General features: G+C 35.3%; 5 protein-coding genes across 5 annotated transcripts; all 5 read right to left on the bottom strand.

Moving 5' to 3' along the window:
- Window positions 1-5,577: 5,577 nt before the first annotated feature.
- LOC108658363 (uncharacterized) lies at window positions 5,578-6,088 on the bottom strand. The gene has a single exon (XM_018111024.3). The coding sequence runs from the start codon at window positions 6,050-6,052 to the stop codon at window positions 5,702-5,704; it is 351 nt and encodes a 116-aa protein (XP_017966513.2). The 5' UTR covers window positions 6,053-6,088; the 3' UTR covers window positions 5,578-5,701.
- Window positions 6,089-7,611: 1,523 nt separating this feature from the next.
- LOC108649797 (uncharacterized) lies at window positions 7,612-8,019 on the bottom strand. Its single transcript, XM_018098841.3, has one exon. The coding sequence runs from the start codon at window positions 7,972-7,974 to the stop codon at window positions 7,648-7,650; it is 327 nt and encodes a 108-aa protein (XP_017954330.1). The 5' UTR covers window positions 7,975-8,019; the 3' UTR covers window positions 7,612-7,647.
- A 1,939-nt stretch (window positions 8,020-9,958) lies between these two features.
- On the bottom strand, window positions 9,959-10,615 carry LOC115563499 (uncharacterized). The gene has a single exon (XM_030386568.2). It carries the CDS (start codon window positions 10,516-10,518, stop codon window positions 10,210-10,212), a length of 309 nt encoding a protein of 102 aa, XP_030242428.1. The 5' UTR covers window positions 10,519-10,615; the 3' UTR covers window positions 9,959-10,209.
- A 1,803-nt stretch (window positions 10,616-12,418) lies between these two features.
- LOC115563501 (uncharacterized) lies at window positions 12,419-13,039 on the bottom strand. The gene is made up of 2 exons (XM_030386569.2): window positions 12,883-13,039; window positions 12,419-12,811 (listed from the first exon to the last, which is right to left on the bottom strand). The coding sequence occupies exons 1-2, from the start codon at window positions 12,941-12,943 to the stop codon at window positions 12,537-12,539; spliced, it is 336 nt and encodes a 111-aa protein (XP_030242429.1). The 5' UTR covers window positions 12,944-13,039; the 3' UTR covers window positions 12,419-12,536.
- A 1,334-nt stretch (window positions 13,040-14,373) lies between these two features.
- On the bottom strand, window positions 14,374-14,901 carry LOC115563502 (uncharacterized). Its single transcript, XM_030386570.2, has one exon. The coding sequence runs from the start codon at window positions 14,813-14,815 to the stop codon at window positions 14,528-14,530; it is 288 nt and encodes a 95-aa protein (XP_030242430.1). The 5' UTR covers window positions 14,816-14,901; the 3' UTR covers window positions 14,374-14,527.
- Window positions 14,902-23,663: the final 8,762 nt, after the last annotated feature.

The raw sequence follows: 23,663 nt of genomic DNA, 5'->3' as shown, positions 1-23,663 counted from the left end.
GAGCTAAAGCAGAAAAACCAGAAGGGATTTTTCTTCTCTTTCATGAAAACATTTATGAAATATTAAAACTCTGACCGACTTCTCCGAGAGCCTTGGACGGAGAGCATAAGTGTTTAACGACTCGCCAATTGTGATGGCTACAAGGCCTTTCAATTGAGCTTTAATGGCTTCAACTGTGGATTATCAACCAGAGCAGCAGTCAATCAGACGGGCAGGCTATATACATATATGCAGAGAATGATATTCATGAAAAGATAGAAATTTTTGAGCTCTTTCACTTTCATTGCTTTTCAATCAAGCAAGCAAGCAAGCAATCAATCAGGTTAGTTAAGCATGAGGCTTAAAGGAAACAATTTAAGATTATTTTAAGCAGGAGTCACTATTAGCAAAAATTATATAAGTTAAGCTCTCTCACACTAGAGCACTAGTGATTGGGGACGCTGTGTTGGGTTCTTGTGAATATAGACAACTTTGTGTTCAATGAAATAATATATTTTATAAAATATATATATATATAACTATATATAGTTTAGTAACAAAAGATCTAAACTCTCTCTGGTCCAAATCAGTTTTAATGATTGGGTTCTCCCCTTGAATGTCTCTGACTGGACTCTCCAGCCCCCTTAGATTGTCGAGAGTCTTAACTTATATATTAAATATAAGTAATAAATAATAATTTTATTCATTTTGATTGGTTACAAATAGTTGTTATAGTGCCCACGATTCTAATTCTCATTTGAATTAGGACTCTCTCTGTTAAGAGCCTATACTTCTTAATTGTTTTGCCTCATAGATATTTCTTTACAGCATTTCTTGATGTTCAATCAGACTTACAGTCAATCATTCCATCTCTCAGTGCGGCAAAGCAATCAATCAGTTCATGACGGTTATATGTATGTGTATGTACTTATAAATGAGTAAAGCTTTCCCTTTCTTATGAGGTTAAATATCATGTTGGCTGCTGCTTGCACTTGGAAGAAACATTTCGTTTCCATCTCAGGGATACCCTGTAAGCGGCTGCTAGCTCCCAAGAGTTACACAAGTTACTTAACTTGAATATCATCATCATCAAGACATTTCATGCCACATACACCACATCTATATTCAACCACCCCCAATCTCCAACCATGCCGTTATGAATTTATACAGGGTATTTATTAATACACGCCGCCTTTCGTCATGTGCTACTGTTGCACATTCAATATTTTCTTGCTGGGGATTTTTGTGTGGCAGAGGGCACCGAGCTGAGGCGCGGGGGTGGGGATGCGAGGGGAAATGTTGCGCGTGGTTTTAAACAATTTTTAATTAATTTACGTTGCGCACAATGCAGCCTGACAGCAGCTGCTTGCTATTAAACTCACGTAAGTGGGCTCAAGGCGTGGCACTTTGATGGCAGCCAAATGAAGGCGTAAAATTAAAATTGTTGCAGCAAGCAGCAACAACTTTTAGTTAATCAAATGACATGCAACACACACACACGCACGCACGCCCACGCACACATTGTTGTTGTGGGCGTGGCTGTGACATACATAAATCAGTGTTACCCGCGCCAATCTACTTAATTGCTTAAGCAAAATGCTCCGCACTATTGAGCAATTATGCAGGCAAGCAGGCTAACTTCCTTTCACCGCCCACCTTCACCCAGCCACGCCCACTTTTCACAAAAGTATGCAAAACTTGATGCCAGAAATTAACAGCGCCGCCAGAAATGTCTTAATATACATATTCAACGATTTGGCGTTCGTCGTCAGCTTTTTGCTGGGGGCGGAGAACGGTCGGAGAGCGGGAGGAGGGGGGTGGGGGCTTCCCCTCCGTTGGCTTCCCTTTTTGGGCGCATATAATTTATGCGCGTTTTAATTTCATTTGGTGCCTAACAACTGCCACGCCCTCTCGCTTGCCACACCCTCCCGCCCCACCCCACCCCACCCAGCCGTCAATCGCCCAAATATGTTATTTTAACACCTTCAAGGTTGCGCCCCTCAGACACACAAAAAGCGAACAACGCGTCCTTTGGACCCTGCCGGGTCTGGCGGCAGGAATCAATATGGCAACAGCTTGTTTTTATCCTTGTGGCAAAGGATATTAACAGATCTTTATCGCCAGCTAGCTGCTGTCAGGGCATCAAGTAATTTGCATACAATTTGTGCAAAGGGACGATGTTGATTCATTTGCCAGGAATTCAAAGTCAAGGTTGGCCCAGTGGCAGATCTACGGGATATACTTCCGTGATTTCGTGTCTTAGTTAGAAATTTTGAAATTAATTAACTGGGATTTATCGAGTTTTCTCTTGTGCTTCTGTTCCCTTTTATAGACTTCTTAATATATTTATTTAATATTTATTTTAATTATCTTTTTTTTTTTTAATAATACATTAGGTTTATTTTTATAATGCATAAAATGACTTTTATTGTGTTTATTTAATTTTATAAAATCGTATTAAATAGACATACAAATAACAAAAATATTAATAATTAAATTAATGACATGTAACATAATAGGCAACTGACAAAAATGTTTAACTATTTATTTATAATATAACTTTTTTTTTTTAAATATTTATAATTATGATATTGATTGAATTATATAGCAAAAAAAATTAAAATATTTTTTTTTTTTAATTTTACAACTACATTAACAATTAGATATATGTAATTTTTTTTTTTTTTTTTTTTTTTTTTTTAATCTAACAAATACATTTTTATTAACAATTATCAATTACATACATATATGTATATCACATATGCCATTCATTATATGTATTTAAGCAGTGAATATATCTGATTTAGTTTTATTAATTTTGTTTACATTTTTTAATGAACCCATGAAAACCAAATTTTTTGCAAAATATTGATATATTTTTAAATGTATATTTGCATTTTATTATATTTGATTTTGTGGACTCAGGGTCGATAAAATATGTCAATTTATTTGTATTTATATCGTGATTATAAAAACACTTCAACCGCTCAATGAACTGACTCGATCTTATTTACTCGTATAAAATGAATGAGAATAAATTTGTGTGTCTATGCATATACATACATATACATGTATGTGTTCGGAAATCGCACTTTAGATACATACAATTTTTTTTTTTTGGTCGAAGCGTGGCAAAACTTTTAACAATTGGACATTACGCTTCCTACAGCTGTGAAGAAATAGAATTTCTCTGTAATAAATCCGAGTGTGTATGTGAGAGCTGAGAGAAGAGAGTATTAAAGTCTCAGAGAGAAGAAAAGCCTTCCGACGTTGTTGAGCGAGCCTGTAAGAAGAGATGTGAGCAAATATAAACCTCAGTGGGACTTGCTGTAGAAATATGTAGAACTGCTGAAATTTGCTTAACATATGCCATCGGAGAGTTATATTTAATAAACATATATATTTATTATATATATATATTTATTATTATATTATTATATTTAATATACATAATATGTATAATATGTATTACATATATGTATAGATTATATACAAATATACATTCTGTTCACTTCTTGCAAAATAGAGTATCTACTAGTCAGGCATTTCCTGTGAATTCCTCTTAACTTAACTTTGTTTGTTTGCTCACAAAAACTCTGCAGAAATTGCGAACACAAAACAGAAATGAATTCTAACTTAATTAAAATTTAATTATATTATATTCTAGACTAATTTCTTGAAATTACACAAATATTTCGTCACATTACAATTTAATTGTTTATGGAAATGAGGGTTTTTATTCGCGCGAATCTTGATTGATTGATGGATTGACTGAGACTCTCTGCTCAGTTGAGCGCCACCTTTTCGCTGTACTGTGGCGGCAGAGTCGATGGATAAGATTGTGGCCAATTGTTGGGCTGTTGTTGTTGCTGTTGCTGCTGCTGTTGTTGTTGTTGTGGGGAGTAGGCCGGTGGCGCTTGGCGCTGCGCTTGCTGAGGCATCGCAGCGTATTGAGTACTCCGCGAGACCACAACGGGCGCCGTCTGCATCGTGGTCACGCCCACGACACCTGTCGCAGGTACGACTATCAGATTGCCATTCCTCATACGCCGGCAATGGTCGCACGGACCCCACAGCCAGCCAAACAGGGCGCCCAGCAGTCCACGTCGCTGATAGCAATCGCAGCCCACAATTGTGATCTGCTGCACCTGAGCCATGCTGCGCCTTGAGTCGATTTCACCTGTGCCTCGCGATTCCCAACTGAATGCTAAATGCGACTCAAGTCTCGTATTTATAGACCTCGCCGAGCCCATGTGTCTTATCAGCTATCACAAAGCTCTTATATCTGATAGCTCTAGATATTCACAGTGATTCATACTCGTATTCGAGCTGTGTTAACGTGACTCGTACACAGCTCTACGGCAGCTCTCTAATGGACGTGCAAAGATTTATTGTCACAAATAGTTTACAATATTCATGTGAAATTATTTAATTTATTTATTTATTTTAATTTATTAGAGATTGGAATTAAAATAAAGTCAAGTCGACTTAATTTTTTGATATATTTTAAACTTAAGTATTTATTATTAATTTCATATTAATTGATCTTAATATTCATTATGCCTTTAATGAGTACAGGTTACGTTTCGTTACTTGATTTAGATATTTAAAGCCAAAGGCATTATAGTCACAAATAGTTTACAGTTATATTTATTATACTCTGATTTGCTTTATATATTAGAGATTCGAATCAATATATAATTTAGAGTAACCCAAACGTAAGAATTGGCAAATGGGCATTCGGCTTATTTTCTACTCTTTAATATACATATACATATATGTTTTATTATATTAAATTATGTATTTAAACTATATTTTATAATTATTTATTTTAATATTTTTTATATGCTCAATAAAAACATTCTGATTGCTCATCGATTACAATTTACAGCTTGATATTTAGCCTTATGCTGAGCTCATTAAAAATACATAAATAGAGCATAAAGCCACAACGTTCACATATATCAACAGCAGACAAAGGCGTGGCAGATAAAATATATATATTCCTAAGCTGAATAGATCTAGTCTGACTGTTCAACTGAATGTCTGTCTGTATGCGTATGAAATTCATGCCATGACTGCAGCGATGTCACACGTTCCCCCAATCCTGAGATCTGAGATTTACAATCGAAATTTTTTTTTTTTTCTTCTATTATAGTTTTATTGCAGCTTTTGTCGTTGACTCTATAGCGCATGTATAAATAATTGATATTTATATCGATTATATTTAATATTTTGATGGACAGTCTATTCGTATTTTTCAGCTTTCAAATGATCTGTCATCCCCTAATAAAGCTGGCATCTATATACATTCGTTTCGCCATTTAAGTAGTTTTGCAGAATCATACAATATCCCTTATAATGTATTTCATATTTAAATACAAGTATTCAGAAAGCTGAAATTTTTCTTCAAAAACAAATATGTCGATTATAAGATATACTGATATAGAGGGGTGCCTTAAAAAAGAAGAATATTCCCAAATATATGTTTAAACTTTCAATCTTCGATTTTCTGATACTCAAACATCATCACCGCTAAGATCATTCCATTTTTAATGAGCTTTGCGTACAAGTGAACATGAAACAATAACTTGTATCTATATAAACAACATTTATTTTTATTCTTACAAAATAACTTAAGATTAGCAATTAAATTTCTTTACATTGAGCGATATGCAGAGACTTCTTGAGACAGCCGAGAATGCATCGAAGCAAAGCTCCTTCAGTTGACCATCACGAAATCGTTGCACTTGGCTGGCAAGACGGAGGGAAATGCTTGCTGCGAGTTCTGCCAGTCGAGGGCCGTTTGAGCTGGAGTCACAGTCGCCAGTGGCTGTGGTGCTGCAACCACTTGGGGGCTGGTGGTGGTGGTCACCACGACGGGAGATCCGCGCCTTCGTCCATTCAGTGCGACAGCCGCTGGACCCGAGGTGGGCACCACAACGAGATTGCGCTCCATCGCGCGCTGGCAGCGACGGCAGGGACGGCCCCAGGCCCAAGGTCGCACCACATGGAGCAGTCCGCGACGATGATAGCACTCGCACTGAATATTAACCTGCTGCACCGTCGTCATCTTGCTCGAGTGTCTGTTAGCTAACTGATGTCTAGCTGCCTCGAGCTGCTTGCATTTATAGTGGACGGGATTTTCGAGTGTTATCATCGCTATCAGCTATCTCTCTTGTTGTAATCTCTCACTTGTGCTATCAATAGTTGGCAATTTGCTGTGATTCATGGCGTATCAGTGATAAGAGGTCGTGTGGCGCCCAATGATTCAGCGTGGGGGCCACGGCTAGAGCTCTGCGCCCTTGAGAACGCAGCGCAGCGAGTGGAAGGCGCTTGCACACCCCACACACGTTTCGAAATGAGCACTCAAGCACTTGCCAGAACGAGATAGCGATAGAAGATAAGGGTCTCTCTGCAGGCGTTCTCTGATTACTCGGATATCGCAATTGTTTGCATATTTGAAGACAATCAAACAAGGTAAGAACTATTGTAGACAAATTTGAGTGCATATATATTAGAGATTATTTTTATACTCTACTCCAAATGGATGTTCATGATAATTTATATGGAGCTCATATAACAGTAATTATGTATGTATTCTTGCAGACGGAGAAGGACAGTGAAGTGTAAGATTATCCGCCCTTTTCACTGTCCGTCTGTCCAATGTGATTTCGGCCGTAGACGAAGTTTCAGTATCAGTATTTCATAGTCAGCTGCAGATTTCTTGCTAGTTTGAAGCTAATTCAGATAGATAGTGGCTAGCTTGATATTTTGGATGTATATATATTACATGGAGCTGACATATTGTTTAGGGATTAAAGACTTGTTTTACAGTTTTCAATCTTCTTCTAGTATAATAAAGCTCACGTTCGGCTGTAACCATTTTCTTTCTTCGTCTCTCTATCTCTATCTCTCTCCCTCTCTCTCTCCCTCTCTCGCTCTAATCTCTCTCTCGTTCTCTTCTCTATATGCCTGTGAGGTGATATGCCTCAGAACGTGAATAGCATAGACCCTCATATATATCAGTTGCTGTTGATCATGTTCGAGGAGAATACAGTAATATTTCTCCTATTGGATCTAGTAAAATAAATGAGGTCTTCATGGTATCTGAATTTCCCCAATCTGAAGAACAGGGCAAAAACTCTATATCTACGCATTGACATGACAGAATGTTAAAAATTATGGGCGTGGCTAATTGAAATTAATTTTGATAAACCCATCGTATATAGTAGATCAATAATGTCAAATATTTAAAAGAATAAGGTATTTCAGTGTTTCCCAGCTGAACCTTATTTTATTATTGTTGAAAATTTGAGGAAAAGCTATATATATATTTCATTTTTGAAGCTAATTAAACAGTCATTGCCGTTAGATCAAAGTTGACTTCTTCAGGATCAGTTATAATAAAGTCAGTTCATAGACCCCATGGGAAACCTTTAAACATGCATTAAATACAATAATTTATATAGTAAAAGTCGCAATCTTGACAAATTACAGCTTGTAAGAATTACGGACTAGCTAGTTAGTCCTAGTGACAAAAAATGAGTAAAAAGATTAAATTTTCATTTGAAAGAAAAATGTATTTATTTAGTTTTCCAATTCAGATGAAATATTTTTGTAAGCTCTATATAATTCAATATCCCAATATTCCTTCGCTCCGTTGACTCAGCTAATGACCAATGTTTCATTATAGGCGGGCGGCAATGTTTGCTGTGTGGTGACCACCCGTTGCACCTGTTGCACCTGCTGCACCTGTTGCACTGGCACCGTCTGTGTCGTTGTTGTGGAGACCACAACTGGGGATCGGTTCGTGATGGCGGGAGTCACTGAGACGGCAGCTGCACCCTGGGTGGGCACGACGACCACGTTGCGCTCCATCATGCGCTGGCAGCGACGACACGGACGACCCCAAGCCCAGGGCTTGAGCAGAAAGAGCGGTCCATGATGGTGGGGGCACTCGCACTGTATGTTCACCTGCTGTATCTCTGCCATATTGCTCGCTTGTCGTTCGTTTCGGGACTGAATTCAAAACAGTCTCGACTCTTGAATTTATAACACAAAGATAATTTATCGCTAGCTCCTTATCAGTTCATATTCTAATCCTGTTGTGTATCTTATCAGGAAAATGCCTTCATGATGGATCTAGCTAGTAGTGATTCATATGCCTAACTGGGGGCAGCCTTGCTGCAGTTTCTCTGACTCATGGGTATCTTAGAGGCATAGCCCGAGTAGCATCTATCATGCCCAACTCCGGCTCGTATTGAGTCATAAAAGATTCTTTAACCTAATCAGATTTCGATCACTTACATAATTTGGTAGTCAATAGCTGTTATCAAAGACTTTACACCTTAAGGTCTTATCGACACTCATTTTACTATCTAGCTATCCGAGCTATATCAACAAAAGGCTTTACATACCTTAACATGTTTTCTGATTGTTGCCCCAATCAAGTTTGTTTTGCGCAAGATCAATTCATGTCACATTAATAAATACATCAGAGCTTCACAGACTCACACAACATCATAACTGCCTAAGGAACATTCCCAAAAATATAAATATGGTAAGAGTTGGGCTAATTTTCCGCAAGCAATTCTTTAATAATGCATTATCTACATAGAATTCAAGCGTCGAGATCATTGCTGAGTTCGATTCCCGCGAAAGGAATTTCTCTTCAGGTATGTCTCAAATAATATTAAGATACATACAAATAATAAATCTAAATAAATAACATATCTAACATTTCTTTGCAGAGGACGGGAAATGGAAATACATTTTGGAAATGGAAGAACGTAAAATTCGGATGAAGAACTGGAGTGGACTGAATCGGATTCGTCGAGTTCGACTTCTTCAAAATCTCATCATTTTCGTTCCGATTTGCAGCTTCATAGCGGATCACACATGTATATGAATATTTAGATGGCTCGAAATCAAAGTTCGTTTAATAAAAGGGATATAATGTAGCAAAAATATAATATAGTTTCGTTAAATATTATATAATAAAAATACAAATTGTCTCTATTTTTCATTTATGATAATATCACGTAGAGATTTCAAATAACATTTAAGAAAACGTATTTTGTATAGTAGTATGAAGACTGTGAAGAGAAGATGATCTCTGCAAAACACACTCATGCATGGAGTCTTTAAAATTTAGGTAAAAGTTAAAGAAAAAGAGAATAGAAGTAACCTCTGAATACTATTGGAGCATCAACTGCATGTTATGTTATTCCAGCCAATCAAAATAAGCGAGTTTCACAGTAGTTCAATGCTGTCTTCATTGAGGCCACACGCTTGAAATAAAAAGAGTTCACAAAAAAGATCATGTGCGCCAAGCCATTTGAGTGTGGGAGAGAGTGCCTATTAAGCCAGCCAATCACACGAGTGCTCGGTGAGCGTGTGTGTGAGAGAGAGCAGACGCCGATGCTCAGCCTGCTGCTCAGTGCACAGCTTATAAAATGCGTGAGAACAGTGCGAACAATGTGTGTAAGAGCAGAGCAGAAAACGATCAACTCTGCACGATTGAAAGAAGAAGAACTGAAGCCAAGAGACGAACTCGCGCAAGCGCTAGCTGCGCAAGCAGTGCAGACTGAGTAACAGAGCTTCATGTATTGTGCTCACGATTGAAAGAAGAAGACAAATGATTACTGCAAGGGACTGCATATTAGAGCTGGGCTGCATTTGAAGCTGGGAGTTGGCGGTGGGAAGTTGGTGTAGGCGAAGTGGGTTTTCTATGTATGTGTAAGTTCGTTTGTATGTATATTTTTATGTATGTGTGTTAGTAAAGAATAAAATGGCAATTACAGCCGCCAAATTAAATTTTTATAACAATTAATTTATATACCTTACTATACCAGCTACAGGTATAATTTTATTTAATTAATTAATTTTATGCTAATTATGCAGGAGCTTACACCCGAAACAAAAGTAGCCCTAACATCAATGGCAGAATTTTAAAATAAAGCAAAACACATATTAAAGCTAATTCAAATAAATAAAATTTAATAATGCCATTAAAGCAATTGTCGCATTGGTCAAAAGCTTTTAATAATATTAAACACAATTTAGTCACAACTTTTACATAACTTTTCACATTTATGCGAATGACAAATAACAAATAGAAACTTTCGTTTTGTTTGGTTGTGTTAGTCATATAATTTCAATTAATAAAAAATAAATACGATATTTTGTTGTTGTTCTACATTTGAAGGCGAATTCAATGCGCGCTTGTTACCAACAGGGCCGCTGTTGCTCCACAATGACGACTTCCTCGCGTGGTCGACGCCCGCCGATGTTGAACTCGATGAGTGGTCGACTGGGTCGCACCACATCCACCTCAACCATGGGTGGCGGTGGTTGGTAGACGGCCGCTGGTTGGATCACCTCAACACATTCCGGTCTGTAGGAGGGATAGCGCGAGCCGACATCGATCTCAACAACGGGGCGTGGCAGACGTGGTGGCACAATGTCCACCTCCACAATGGGACGTCCATGATGATGATGGTGGTGATGGCGGCGCTCGTCGTCGTAGTAAGACATGATTCCTTGGTTAAATATCGCTCTGAATATCCTTGGGTCTCGTTGTAGCGCCTGCTCTGGCGATTCTTCGTTAACTAAACCACTTTCGCAACTGCTCAACATATTTAAGCAGACAGTTCGCAGGTGGGTACTTTTTTTCTGTGTGTAATTGGGAGCTTAGTTCGCTATCTTGTCAGGTGGTCTTAGCCTGCTTTCGATAAACATTTGACAAACAACTTCCAGTGCGGTCGCATAATGGACAGAAGCGAAAAATCCCAAATTACGAATTGCAACAAATTTTGCAAATTTAGAAATGTGAATCAGGTTATTTAAGTTGTTTTAGAAATATATAATATATTTATTTTTATATATGTACACATATTTATTATTATAATTATTTTTTTTATTATTTCTTAACTATCCCATATTATCATATATCCTATGATTTACATATCATCGATAAGCATTAAAAGAATTCGATTTCCAGAAACCACAAAACAAAAGAAAAAGTGTCAACAATAATAATTATACAATTAAATGGCGTGTTCCTTTAAAAACGGGTGCAAAACATGATAAGATACGATATATACGTCTTATATATGTATATGTAGATATACCCATTTGTCATTGCTACAAATGATTAACACAAATTTTCTATACTCTGAGTCAGGCTCAGGTTGAAATGCTTTGCAGAAGAAGGCGTGGCAGGCATAATAAAGTATATGCTTGTTGAGGTTGAAGAGCTAAGGTAATCAGAGACAGATCAATTTGACTAGATTACTCCAAAGTATTCTCAGATCAAGTCTGATATCACTATCAACACTTTTTATCTTAAAATGTTTTTTTTCATTATTTTATATAGTAAGAATCAAGTTATTTTATAGTGAAGACATTTTATTTATATATGGACTACAATAGGCTACCATTTTGATAAAAACTCTGTTCGAAATGGAATTCAGGGTATTAATAGGTATGCTCTAGTCAGACACATCTACTTGATAAATCAAGCTAGATAATGAAATACTGAAATTTATTGCGTAGCTGCCGTTTCTTATTGTTGCTTGCATTCCTAAATCATTTAGTGGTCAAAGGTCGAGTTCATTAAAAGGTCTTCAAACTGACATGCAAGCAAAAAAAAAAAAAAAAAAAAAATAAAATAAATAAATAAAAAAAATATATATATATTAATAGAGAGCACTAAAATCAATAATATACTTATTATATATATAATATTTATAATATATATATTTAGTCGTCATATATACAAAACATAAACCTACGCTTTCATTGAATTATAGAAGAGTTGTAGAAATTCCTTAATCATTATTTTTCTCGAAATAACGGATTACGTTTGGGGCCTAAAATTATGTTATAACAATTGGTTTCTTATATTATGTAGTAGCTCTGTATATCATACACAACTTGAGCTATCAAAGATCATTCGAACTTAAAAAGTTATACCTTAAAGCTTTTTTTTTTGCTCACCTGAACTCTACATATGTACATTCTGTTTGCGTTATCTTCAGTAGCCCTCAAAAATATATTTAATTAAATTCTATTTAGACTTTAGACTGCAAATTTTATGAGTAAACAGAAAATATAATACATTTTGAGTAAATAAAAAATATAAAAAATATATATAAAACGAAAATTAAAAAAAAAAAAGGAAATAGTATGAAACAAACATATCTTTGATTTGTTTAGTGCACTTTCAGCTTATGAAGCTCATCTATGAAGTCATCTTAACTCAAAGTTTTATTCCTGGGAGTTTATTGGCTTTACTAAATTTTTAACCTAAATTTAAATGACCTTCTATATGATATACATATGTACACATTTGGCTTATACTTTTAATTTGCATTATTCTATCTGCTATAATCGTTATACAGACCGACAGTAAAAAAACGAATACATATATCAATACAATAATATTTGACTGTTTAATAATTGCAAATTATAGATTCATTGTTTTTCGACAGTGCGCAAATAAGGTAATTCACATAGTTTTCGATAATTTAGGATTCCAATTAGTGATCCATCTACCACTGAGGATAGGGTGGATTATTGGTGTGGGAATATGGCTGTTGGTATTGATAGCTCTGCTGCTGCATCTGCTGCTGCTGCTGGTAGTAGCCCGTCGTGGCCACGGACATGCCGCCGTAAGGCTGTGGCATCATCATCGGAGCAGCAACTGGTGCTGGCGGTGGTGGGGGCATGTAGGCGGGCGCCTGATTGACTACGACGACTTCGGGCCTAGCAATCGGCGCCGGATAATATGCGCCACCCCAGCCGGAGATAACATCAATCTCGATATCTATTCAAAAGTTTACACAAATTATTATTATGGCTATGCTCTAGCGTTCTACTAGTTCTGCTCGGGCTCACTTGGACGATGATGGCGATGATGATAGCCAAAGCGATATGAATCTTCATAGTACACCCGCATGGCTCCAGTCTTTGCGCCTGTGCTGCCTCGAGCAACACTTTTCCTCTACTGAATCTTATCGTCGGCCGGACGACTCTATTTCGCAGTCAACTAACTTCCAGTGCAGTTGTGGCCCATCAATCAGCTCAGAGCTTATTTGGCATTTTCATTCCAGTTGGCAGATAAGCGCACAGCAATCGCGCACTGCTGTGGTTAGTCATCTTCACTCAACCACAATCGACTGATAGCATATATGGCCGATAAGTCGAGGGGGGCTTGTATCATAGAGTCACTTGTTTAGGGAAGCCAAAAAGTCTAGTACTTTCCCGTTTTATGAGCACTCAAAGTCTAAAATTACAAAATTCAAAATATTTAATGATTCTGAAATAATTCACGAGCTCCAAAAAAATCATATCGCTCGCAAAAAAAAAAAAAAAAAAAAAATAATAATAATAATAAATTAATAAAATAAAATATAAATAAATAGGTAAATAAATTGATAAATAAATCAAATTAAAAAAAGTATATAAACTTTTTTCTTCATTTTTTTGGTTGAAAATAGAAAATAGTATTAAATTTCAATTCCAAAATGTTGTTTTTTAAATAAATTCTTTTGATTTATTATTATTATCATTTTATTTATTTTATTTTTATATATTTTTTTTGTTCATTTATTTTATTTTATATTATTAGTCAAGATATATGAAAATCGCTATAGATAATTAATTTGTATATAAAATTGTCAAAAATAAAATATATAATAAAATAATAATTTTTATTATACTATATTCAATTTTTGACAATTTTATACACAAATTAATTATCTTTAACGACTTTTATATAGCTTGACTTTGTAATTTTGTATCGTTCGGACGTCATGTATTTATTGAGCAATAAATAATCAGAAAATAAAAATCGTTAGCAATTACTATCTCAAGAAGCTCCCGATTCTGTCATCAGCGGACTTTGCCATCGACTATCGATAGTCGCAATAATTGATGATAATAATGATAATAATGCTGATGATATGTAAATAGAAATGATCAAGAAATAGTTTACAAATATTTCTAAAAATTGAAAGGTTAATATTAGAGACTCTATTACATTATATAAAATGTTCATGCTCTGATTTATTACTATTATTGCTGATATTCCACTAATCCATCCACTTGAAATTTCTGATTGCCCCCTTGAAAAGCGTGTCACGCAAACGTCCTTCAAGAAATGACCTCGTGGGGCATTTCGCATAACTTAAAGAGCAACCCTCGTTATAGTTTTATGTTTAGCTTTATCATGTACTATTCAGTCTCCAGCTAAACTATTTTCCCAGCTAAGCTACAGCCAGCTAATTAGCCTGATCAGTGCCTCGATAATCAATGTTTACGAGCCACAGCTGGCATTAGGCTTATCGCATGGCCGTCGACGACATAGATAACGAAATTGAACACACATTTTCTGATAAGCTATATTAAATATACATATACATATGTAGTTTATTTATTTTTTATTTATTTTGCGGTGTATCGAAAGTTCAGGTGTTTGCTTTTGTCTATGAAATATTTTTGTGCGCTGCGTAAATTCAACGAAAATGTCCTTCGGCCTCGTCTAGTAGCGGGGTGGTGGATTGTGGTAGTGGTTGTCGGCGGGTGGGTAGTAGGCTGGCGGTGGCGGCTGTGGTGGCTGCTGCTGCTGGACTACAACCACATTGGCGGGTCTGGCCGGTGGTGGCGCCTGCTGCACCACAACGACGGGCGCTGGTCGTGGTGGCGGTGGTGGCGCCTGCACCACCACAACATTGTTATGATGATGGCGACGCGGCCAGCGTGGTGCGATCTGCACATTGATGATGGGTCCACGACGTGGTGGACCACCGCAACGATCACCGGGAGCCATTTTGTTTTTGATTCAAAGAGCGAAAACTAGATTTTTTCTAGATTTTTTGTAGAGATAGAAAAGACGTCTCAGTGCGTTCGCTTAAATTGGTCAACTGAAATGAAAGCTAGAGCGTTACTCGAATTTTGGTATTGACAGAGAAAGAATAAAAGCTTTTTTCACATATAGCAATTTATTACTCATACGCAGAGTGTGCTTTACGACCAGTGAGAGAGAGAGAGAGTTGAAGAGAGCGAGAGAGAGCGCGTAAAGTATTTATAGCTCTTCTTATCTATATGCCATCGACTTTTTTCGATTGATTATATTTTATCATTTACAATTTATTGCCCAACTATTGAAAATTGCAAAGTGTTTGAGATCTTTAACCAATGGAATTTGTAGATTTAGCTATGCTTTGGGCTAGTCTGTTGAGTCATTGGAACTTGGACTATACTCAATTCCTACCAAGGTGAACATACATGAGTCATATACGATATTATTGGCTTACCAATTTTGATTTTATAATGATAACTTGCTGTTTATAGAGCGATACTATAAGAATAGTATATGTATATGAAGCAACGATAAAAAAAAATTGAGCTGAGATATCTTATTGCATTAATTTTAATTTTATATATGTATATGTCGGATATATTTGCAGATAAGATAATTTTGTGGATATTTTGTTTATTTATATTTTTATTTTAATTAATTTAATTTAAATTTATTTTTTTTTTATATATTTTATTTTATTTTATTTTATTTTATTTTATTTTATTTTATTTTATTTTATTTTATTTTATTTTATTTTATTTTATTTTATTTTATTTTATTTTATTTTATTTTATTTTATTTTATTTTATATATTCATAACATTATATAAAAGTAATTATCTCAAGATACTGGCTAAGTATGATCAAAGTAAAAATATTTATACAACTAACATATCAAATATGTAATATGGTAATACAAAGATTTCTTATAATAATATGTGCGCTGAATTTAGACATTTAAAAATTCTAGTAAAATTAAAATGTTGCTAGCAAAGCTACACACACTTAAGAGCATCATCCCTAGCTGCTAGTTTCAATCCGTTCAAGAATCAATCAAACCCTATTTATGCGCCCGCCACGTTTCATCATAAAAATTCAGCTCTAAATTTCGATTATAATGTTTAAATGTGAAATTTGAAATTCCCCATTTCTTTGGCATTTGCTAATTGAGTTGTTGTTTCACTTGTAGCCTGTCACGAGTGTGTGGTGTGTGAGTGTGTGTGTGTGTGTGTGTGTGTGAGTGGTGTGCATTTGCAGCGCTTGAGTGTCACGGTGATCAAAGCCAAAGGGAGGGCGGGGAGTATTCCGAGGCAGGTTAGATGTGTTACAAGTCGACTTTGACTTGGCGAGGCTGGGGGCGGGGGCGGTAGGGCGCGGCCGACGGGCTATGACAGGCGCAAAAAAGTTAAACATGCACAAAGCGAGCGACTTGGGAAAGTTTTTAACTGGCTGTAAGTAGGAAATGAATGCGAGTTGCGAGGCTTATGCCGCATAACTCGTACATATTGCAAAATGTGTTAAGTTAAGGCTGAGGGAGAAAGGGAGGAGGAGAGAGAGAGGGAGAGGTAGAGCTAAAGTGAGGCAGTCAGTTTGACAGCGCGTAGCCAATATAATAATGCCGCTTGGCTTCGCACAGAGCCTCTGCCATGCCTTGGCTCGGCTCGGCTTGGCTCTGCTCTTTTCGCATGCATATTTTAGGAAATGAATTGCAAGCCTGTGCAAGATAAAGGCGGCAGCGTCTCAGCGTTACAGCGTTACAGCGTCTCGCAGCGCGCGAATCGATAACTGTCAAAAAATAAGCCGGCAAGCAACACGCAAGACGAGGGCAGATTCAGAAGTCGCGAGGCGGCACACAATTTAAATATTAATGGAGCTGCGCAAGAGGCGCTCCGGCACAGGCAAAGCCACAGCCACAGCCACAGCCGCAGCCATAGTCGGAGCACACGGCATAGCCAAAAAACCGTAACCGTAAAACTCAAACCGTAAACCGAGTAACTGCAACGGCAGCTGCTGCTGCAGCAGGATTGGCTGGGAAACGCATTTCCTGCATATGTCAGGAAAATGAAAATGTCGAAGCAGAGAGAAGCTAAAGCGAAAACTATGCTCATGTTTTTTTTTTTTTTCTTGGGGGCCAGATCGATTGGTAAAAGGCAGAGCTGTAGGAGCAGGCGTCGTGCGGAAGGCGAAGGGGAAGGAGCACAATTTATTTTGTTTTATTTTGACTTGATTTTTGACAATTTTATACAACAAATTTTTAACAGAAAAAAAAAAACGAAATAAAACTTTGAAGGCAATTATGAATTATTGAAGCCTGTCAAAGTGAAACAGCTCCATTACCAGCAACAACAACAAGAACAAGAACGATAACTATATAGAAATAAATGTCGATGTGGGTTAAAAGTTGTGACAGCTATGATTACATGATGATTGCATCAGCTAAAACTCTTGAACGAAAACAAGGGGATAATGTATTGAAAAACAAAAATTAGAAACTACAGGAATGAAAGGAGAGAGTGAGAGAGGGAGAGTGTGAGAGAGATGGTTAAAGTTATAGATGAAATAATAGAGAAGAAGCCAGAGGGAAAAACAAATAAATATAAATATCAAGCTGAGTGGCTAAAGAAACATGTTAATAGGATGCATAGATAGCAAAATGAAGAAATAAATAAATGGATGAATATATATTTAGGTGAGGTATGAACAGATAAAAGGATAGATAAAGAGATAATTTACATTGAGAAATAGAAGCCAAACTAAAAATCAATAAATATTTGTTGTCTTTGGATTTTTTATTCTGAAAGCAGTAATTCGAATCAAATTAAATAATGACATAGAACTAAATAATAAAATATTTAATGGAATCAAGATATAGTTAATATTAAATATAATATATAGTAATATATATTTAATAAAATATTAAATATTAAAAATATAAATAATAAAAGATGTATGTGGTTAAAAAGATATAGGTAATATTAATTATAGTATATAATAATAATTATTCAATAAAATATTAAATATTAAAAATATAAATAATAAATAAATATATTAAAAAATGCCTTAGGCTATATTTTTTAAACAAATTTACATAAATAAAAAAAAAACAACAAATATAAAAAAACAACAAATACAAAAAAATAAAAAATTTATAAAAAATGTCATGAATTAATTACATTATTACTTAAATACATATAAATAAAAGAACATTTTTGTTTGTTAAACTGCTTATATTATAAAAGTAACTGTAATTAAATAAATATAGTAGTAACTGATCCTGTTTTTTTTTTATATATATATATTTTTTAAGTGTTGAATCTGTACAATGCAAGTATAGTACCTTAACAACATAGTTAGATTATATTATAAAGAACATAACCTTCTGATATGCTTAAATTATTCAATTAATATTAATTATAATAAATATTAATAAACAACTGACAACAAATTAAATTTTAATTTAAAAAAACTGTTGTCAAACTAATTATAATTAATACATTTCTATAATGAAAGAAAAATCAATAATAATAATATAAAAAAATTTGTTTTTCACTAAACTGCATTCACATTTTCTTATATGTGCCACAACTCAAGCTAAGATATATGTACATATATGTAAATAAATTGTAAATACTTTTAATTACACGCAGTTGGCTCTAATGAGCATTAGAGCTCAAATGCTGTAAGTTAATTATGATATCAAATCATTTTGTTCACTCAATCTTTGATGATTCATGGCACTCGCCCTCCCCAGCTCCTTTAGGGCGTCCTCCCTTCGCCCCTCCCCCACTTTCTAATTGGTTTTCCTTTATTGTCGCAGAGAAACACACGAGTTGTGCGAAATTTAATCAGAAAGCAATTCACGCACGCCTCTGCCACTCGTCCAACCTAATGAAGCAGAGGTCGCAAAACAAAAATGTTGAAGTTCTTCCCAAAATGTGTGTGCGTGTGTCTATGTGTGTGTGTGTGTGGCAAAGCAATGTCAAAACGTCAGTCGGCAAATACTTTGTAGCTATGTTGTGTAACACCATGGAGCTCCGTTGTCAAGCCAAGTGTAAAAGTGGCTCAAAACTCGACGAGCCCAGCCTTGGCCCCGAGCCTCCTCCCCCTCCTCAAGCACCACGTGGCTGTGGCAGCGTCCACTCGAGTGTGCAATTAGGTGAAAGTAAATGGTTTAACAAACGCCTCGAAGTATGCAATCATTTAAATTTCACTTCATTTGTCCTTTTCATGAATGCCCTCCTGCTCCTAATCCGCCTCCTGCGCCGCCTGCTGCGCATTCCTAGACACCAAATTACAGAACCAAACAAAATTATTTTGATTTATATGCAAGGCGAGGACTCGCCCTGGACCCCATGCCCATTGCCCAGGGCCCGCCCACCTGCCTGTCAGCGTCTTGTTTTCTTTACGTTTTTACGTTTCTCTCTCCTTCTGCGTTTATTTGTGTTCTTTTCCTGCTATTTCTGTTTTTTTTTTTTTTTTTTTTGCCTACCCTCGACTGTCAATAGATTTGGCCCAAACTAAATGCTTTGATTCGCTGTGGACACGAGCGAATTTGAAATGCAAATTTAATTTGAGACGCGACGCTGGCTTTCTTTCACCCCAAAGCTGTTGCTCGAGCAGCGTGGGCTGCTCACATTAATTGCCCACATTCCTCAGCAGCTCCTGCTACTCCTGCTGCTCCTGCTGCTGCTGCTGCTGCTCTATTCAAGTCGCTTCGCGTTTTGCCTGTTAATTTTGCGCCACATCAGCAACAGCAACTTTGGCTTTTCCATTCCGATTTTCCATTTCCATTTCGATTTGTGCCGTGTGCATAAAATTTTACGCTGACTAACCGAAACTAAATCGGCAATGCAGGCAGTGCGAGTTGGCTGCTGCCCTCCTTGGGCTGAGTGTTTTCTGGCCTGATTGAAATGTTGCCAACTATTGCGAAAACTACTCACAAAACTTTATTGGCAAATTGATGAAGTGCTCATGTGTGCGTGTGTGTGTGTGTGCGGCACCTTGCTTTGGCTAGGCTGCAAAACAATTTCTAGTCAAGTTGCCTACACTTCAGTTTAGAAACTGCTTTTACTTCTGCCTGCTCCTCCTGCTCCCCCTCCTCCTCCTTCTCTGCTTGCGCTGTTGCATGCCGCCTGCAATTTGGCGGCGCTGATATGCAAATTAAGTTGTTGCGCTAAACGACGTGCCGGGAAACAGGTTCGGGTTCGCCTTCTCTCTCTCTCTCTCTCTCTCTTTCTCTCTCTCTCCCTGCCCCACTCTTTGTCTTCTTTGCATTTGGAAGGCTCTAGCCGTTAGCTAACTCTGGCTCATTTGTATTACAATTCGTCACAAACTGTATGTGTGTGTGTGTGTGTGTGTGTGTGTGTGTGAGCTTTCAAAAGTTTATGCGCTTTCGAATATGCACTTAAATTTCATATGCGAGGTTTGCAAGTAAAGCAATTCTGATTGAAAATCATACAACAGATAAAATATATAAACGTATGAATATGTTAAGAAAAAAACATTAAAAATGCTATATAATATTTATTACATTCTTTAACATTATGCGTTTAATTTTTCTTATCTAGATTCAAATAATTTACCATAAAATATATAAATATTAATAGGAAATTTTTATATAAATGCAAAGCATACAGATATATATTATAATCGGATTATTATAGTTAAGGTTTATTGAAATATGCGCAAAAATTTTGTTAACAAAAAAATAAATAAAAAAGTAAAAATAAATAAATAAATAAACAAAAAAAAAAAAATAAATAAAATAAATAAATAAATAAATAGTAATAATAATAATAATAAAATTAATTAAACATTACATATGTTATTAAATTAAAAAAAAAATAACTACAGTTTTATTTTTAAATTATATTTGCCAAAAAAAAAAAAAATACGTAAGTAAGTAAAATAATAAAATATGTTTTTTTTTTTTAATTTTTATTTATTTATTTTTTTTTATGCAATGATATTTACAATAATAAATAACATATAGGTTTTTTATAAATAGTATTTAATTTTGGAACAATTTCGAATATTTTCTTTCATTATTATATTCCTTCCTCTTTAGAATTTTTATTCTATATACTGAGCTTAATTTAAAGTTAATTATAATGTCAAATATAATTATAATATAATCGAATATATTTCAATTACGTATTTTTTATATTGAAAATTATATATAAATTTAATTATCCCTAATTGTATTGCTTATTAAATTTGATTTCATTTGCGTGAATAGAGAATTCATTTTAATTTTAATAGGTTCAATAAATATATACATTTTAATTTTTTTTTTTAATTTTTAATGATTTTACATTATTAAAATTTAATTCAATTCAAATATATATTTATAAATTCAATAAGAATTTAATCTATTTTATTTTGCATCATTTTATTAGTATTCTGTGTATTCTGTATATATATTTATTTAATATGTTTCCTGCTCTTCCTTTTTATAACTTCTCAATTGACGGCAATCAGAAAAAAGAGAGTTCGAATTGAATTCAATTAGCTCTGCAGCACTTACACCTTTTCCGCGCTGTTGTTGAAAACCTTTGACACGCGCCTCGCTGCTTGCATGATTTGTTGCATGTGGCTGGCTGGCTGCCTGGCTGCCTGGCAGGACTCGTGGCAAGATTTATGAGGACAGGAAAGTCGCGCGCGCCTGCATAAATTGGGCCGTAATCTGAGAAATGAGAACAGCGAATGGCGAATGGCGAAAAGCGAACGGCGAATAGCGCAAAGCGCGCACTTCATTAGCTCAATAATTTCACAATAAATTATGCAAAACGATTGACAAAAGGGCGCAGCTCGGTTAACGGGCTTTTCAGTTTTCCAATTTGTTTCGGGCTTTTTCCTTATTGTGGGCCAACACAAAGCGCAAATCACACAAATTGAAATTTGAAATCAAAAATCCGAAATGGCAAAAGCCAAATGGAAAGTTTTTTGGCCAAAAATGAAAATCCAAATCGAAATCGAAATCGAAATGCCTAACGAAATTATGGAAACAAAGGCGTGGGATCTATTTTAATGGCCGCGGCTGTGACCTTGTCAAATTATACGCTGAGCGCCACGGAAATGCGCATTATGAGATTTGGCTTTGGACCCGGGACGTGGACTGAGCCGCGCTGAGCGATGCTAAAGCCGGCAACAAATGTTAGCTAAAAGCCCCATTTTCATATATTATTTATGGCTAACGGCGGAGGAGAAGGCCGCGGGACTGGGGCAGAGGCAGGGGCAGGGGTAGGGGCAGATGTCGCTGCACAATTGTCGTCTGCGTGTGGCTGCAATTTTAATTAAAATTTATTGATTTACAGCTGAATAAATGCGCGCTGCAATTGCAATTGCGATTGCAATTCCCATTTCCATTTTCAATTCCAATTGCAATCGCAATTGCTGTTGCTATTGTTGTTGTTGTTGTTGTTGTTGCTGTTGCATTTGCTGTTGCATCAATGTCCAAACGTTTGACCAACCTGATTCACTCATACCTTTTGACTCTGTTCGTCCGTCCGTCCATCTGTCCGTCTCTATGTCCTACTGCTAGCATTGTCTGCTTGAAGTCAAAAGGCATCGGCAAATGCGCTCATTTGGCCACACGATTCAATAATCGAGTGCGGCTTAGAGCTCTGTTTGCCTTTGGCTTCTAGCTACAGTGTAGCTCCAGCAAATATTAATGAATTGTGCGGCGAATGATACGAATGTGAAGCTGAGAATCAAACTAAGAAAAAAACCTATATATTATAAAGATTTGGAGCATGCATTTTTTTTTTTTTTCAAATTATTAATAATGTTTATCGAAGCCATGAGTGGTATACAAAAATATAAATAAATAATAATATACTTTTAAAATGATAACAAATTAATAAATAAACAAATATATAATAATATATAATAAAACTATTATAAAAATCATAAGAAAATAAAAAAAAAAAATTAAAAAAATAATATTAATAAATAATAATAATAGTATATTTTTTTTAATATAAATAATATATAATAATAATATAATAATATATAATATATAAATAATAATAATAAAAATAAAAAATTAACATAAAAAAATAATCAAAAAAAAAAAAAAAAAATACAAAAATAATAAAATAATAATCAATAGTCTTTTTGTTATATTTATTTTTAAAGCCATACGGGGTAGTCTAGTAGCCCCTTTGTGTATTAAATAGTCATAATAATAATAATAAATAGTCATAAAAAAAAATATAGATAATAACCAAAAATAAATACATAAAAATATCTGCTACAATTTTCAATGCAGCTTAAAGCGCCTCAATTAATTTTTCTACATATTTTATTCACATAAATACACCATTTCTAAATTTATAATATATTTATATACAGATTTTATATAAATATATAATCAAAACTTCGCACTTGCTGTTTATTTTTGTAAATAAATAGAAACGTTTGAATTGCTGTTGTTGAAACGTAAATTAGCAAGCGCCAGCAAAATTTTATTCAATTAATTATTTCTATGTGGATTTCAAGTGTATTAAGGCAAATATTGGGGGAAAAACAATATAAATAAATAATGAGGCGGTATTTATTTGGGCGCGTGTTTAGTAATTGACATAAATATAGCCAAGTCGATTGTTAATGGCCTGCAAATAGATTTGCTGCCATGAATTGAGTGCCAAGCGGGTATATTAGTTTGCTTGCAGGAGCATTTATTCGAATTGAAGAAAATTTGTATGTTGTAAATTTATTAGAATTAAATTGCCACGCCCCAATGACCACATTTCTTTAAAAGTGTGAGAACCTTGGTCAGTCAGATTAAAGGATATATTTCAATAAAAATAATT

The sequence above is a fragment of the Drosophila navojoa genome, chromosome 3 (assembly GCF_054131105.1).
Source record: "Drosophila navojoa isolate 15081-1374.11 chromosome 3, UAZ_NAV_1.0, whole genome shotgun sequence".
In the NCBI taxonomy this organism is placed as follows: Eukaryota; Metazoa; Arthropoda; class Insecta; order Diptera; family Drosophilidae; genus Drosophila; species Drosophila navojoa.
This window is presented reverse-complemented; position numbering and strand designations above follow the sequence as displayed.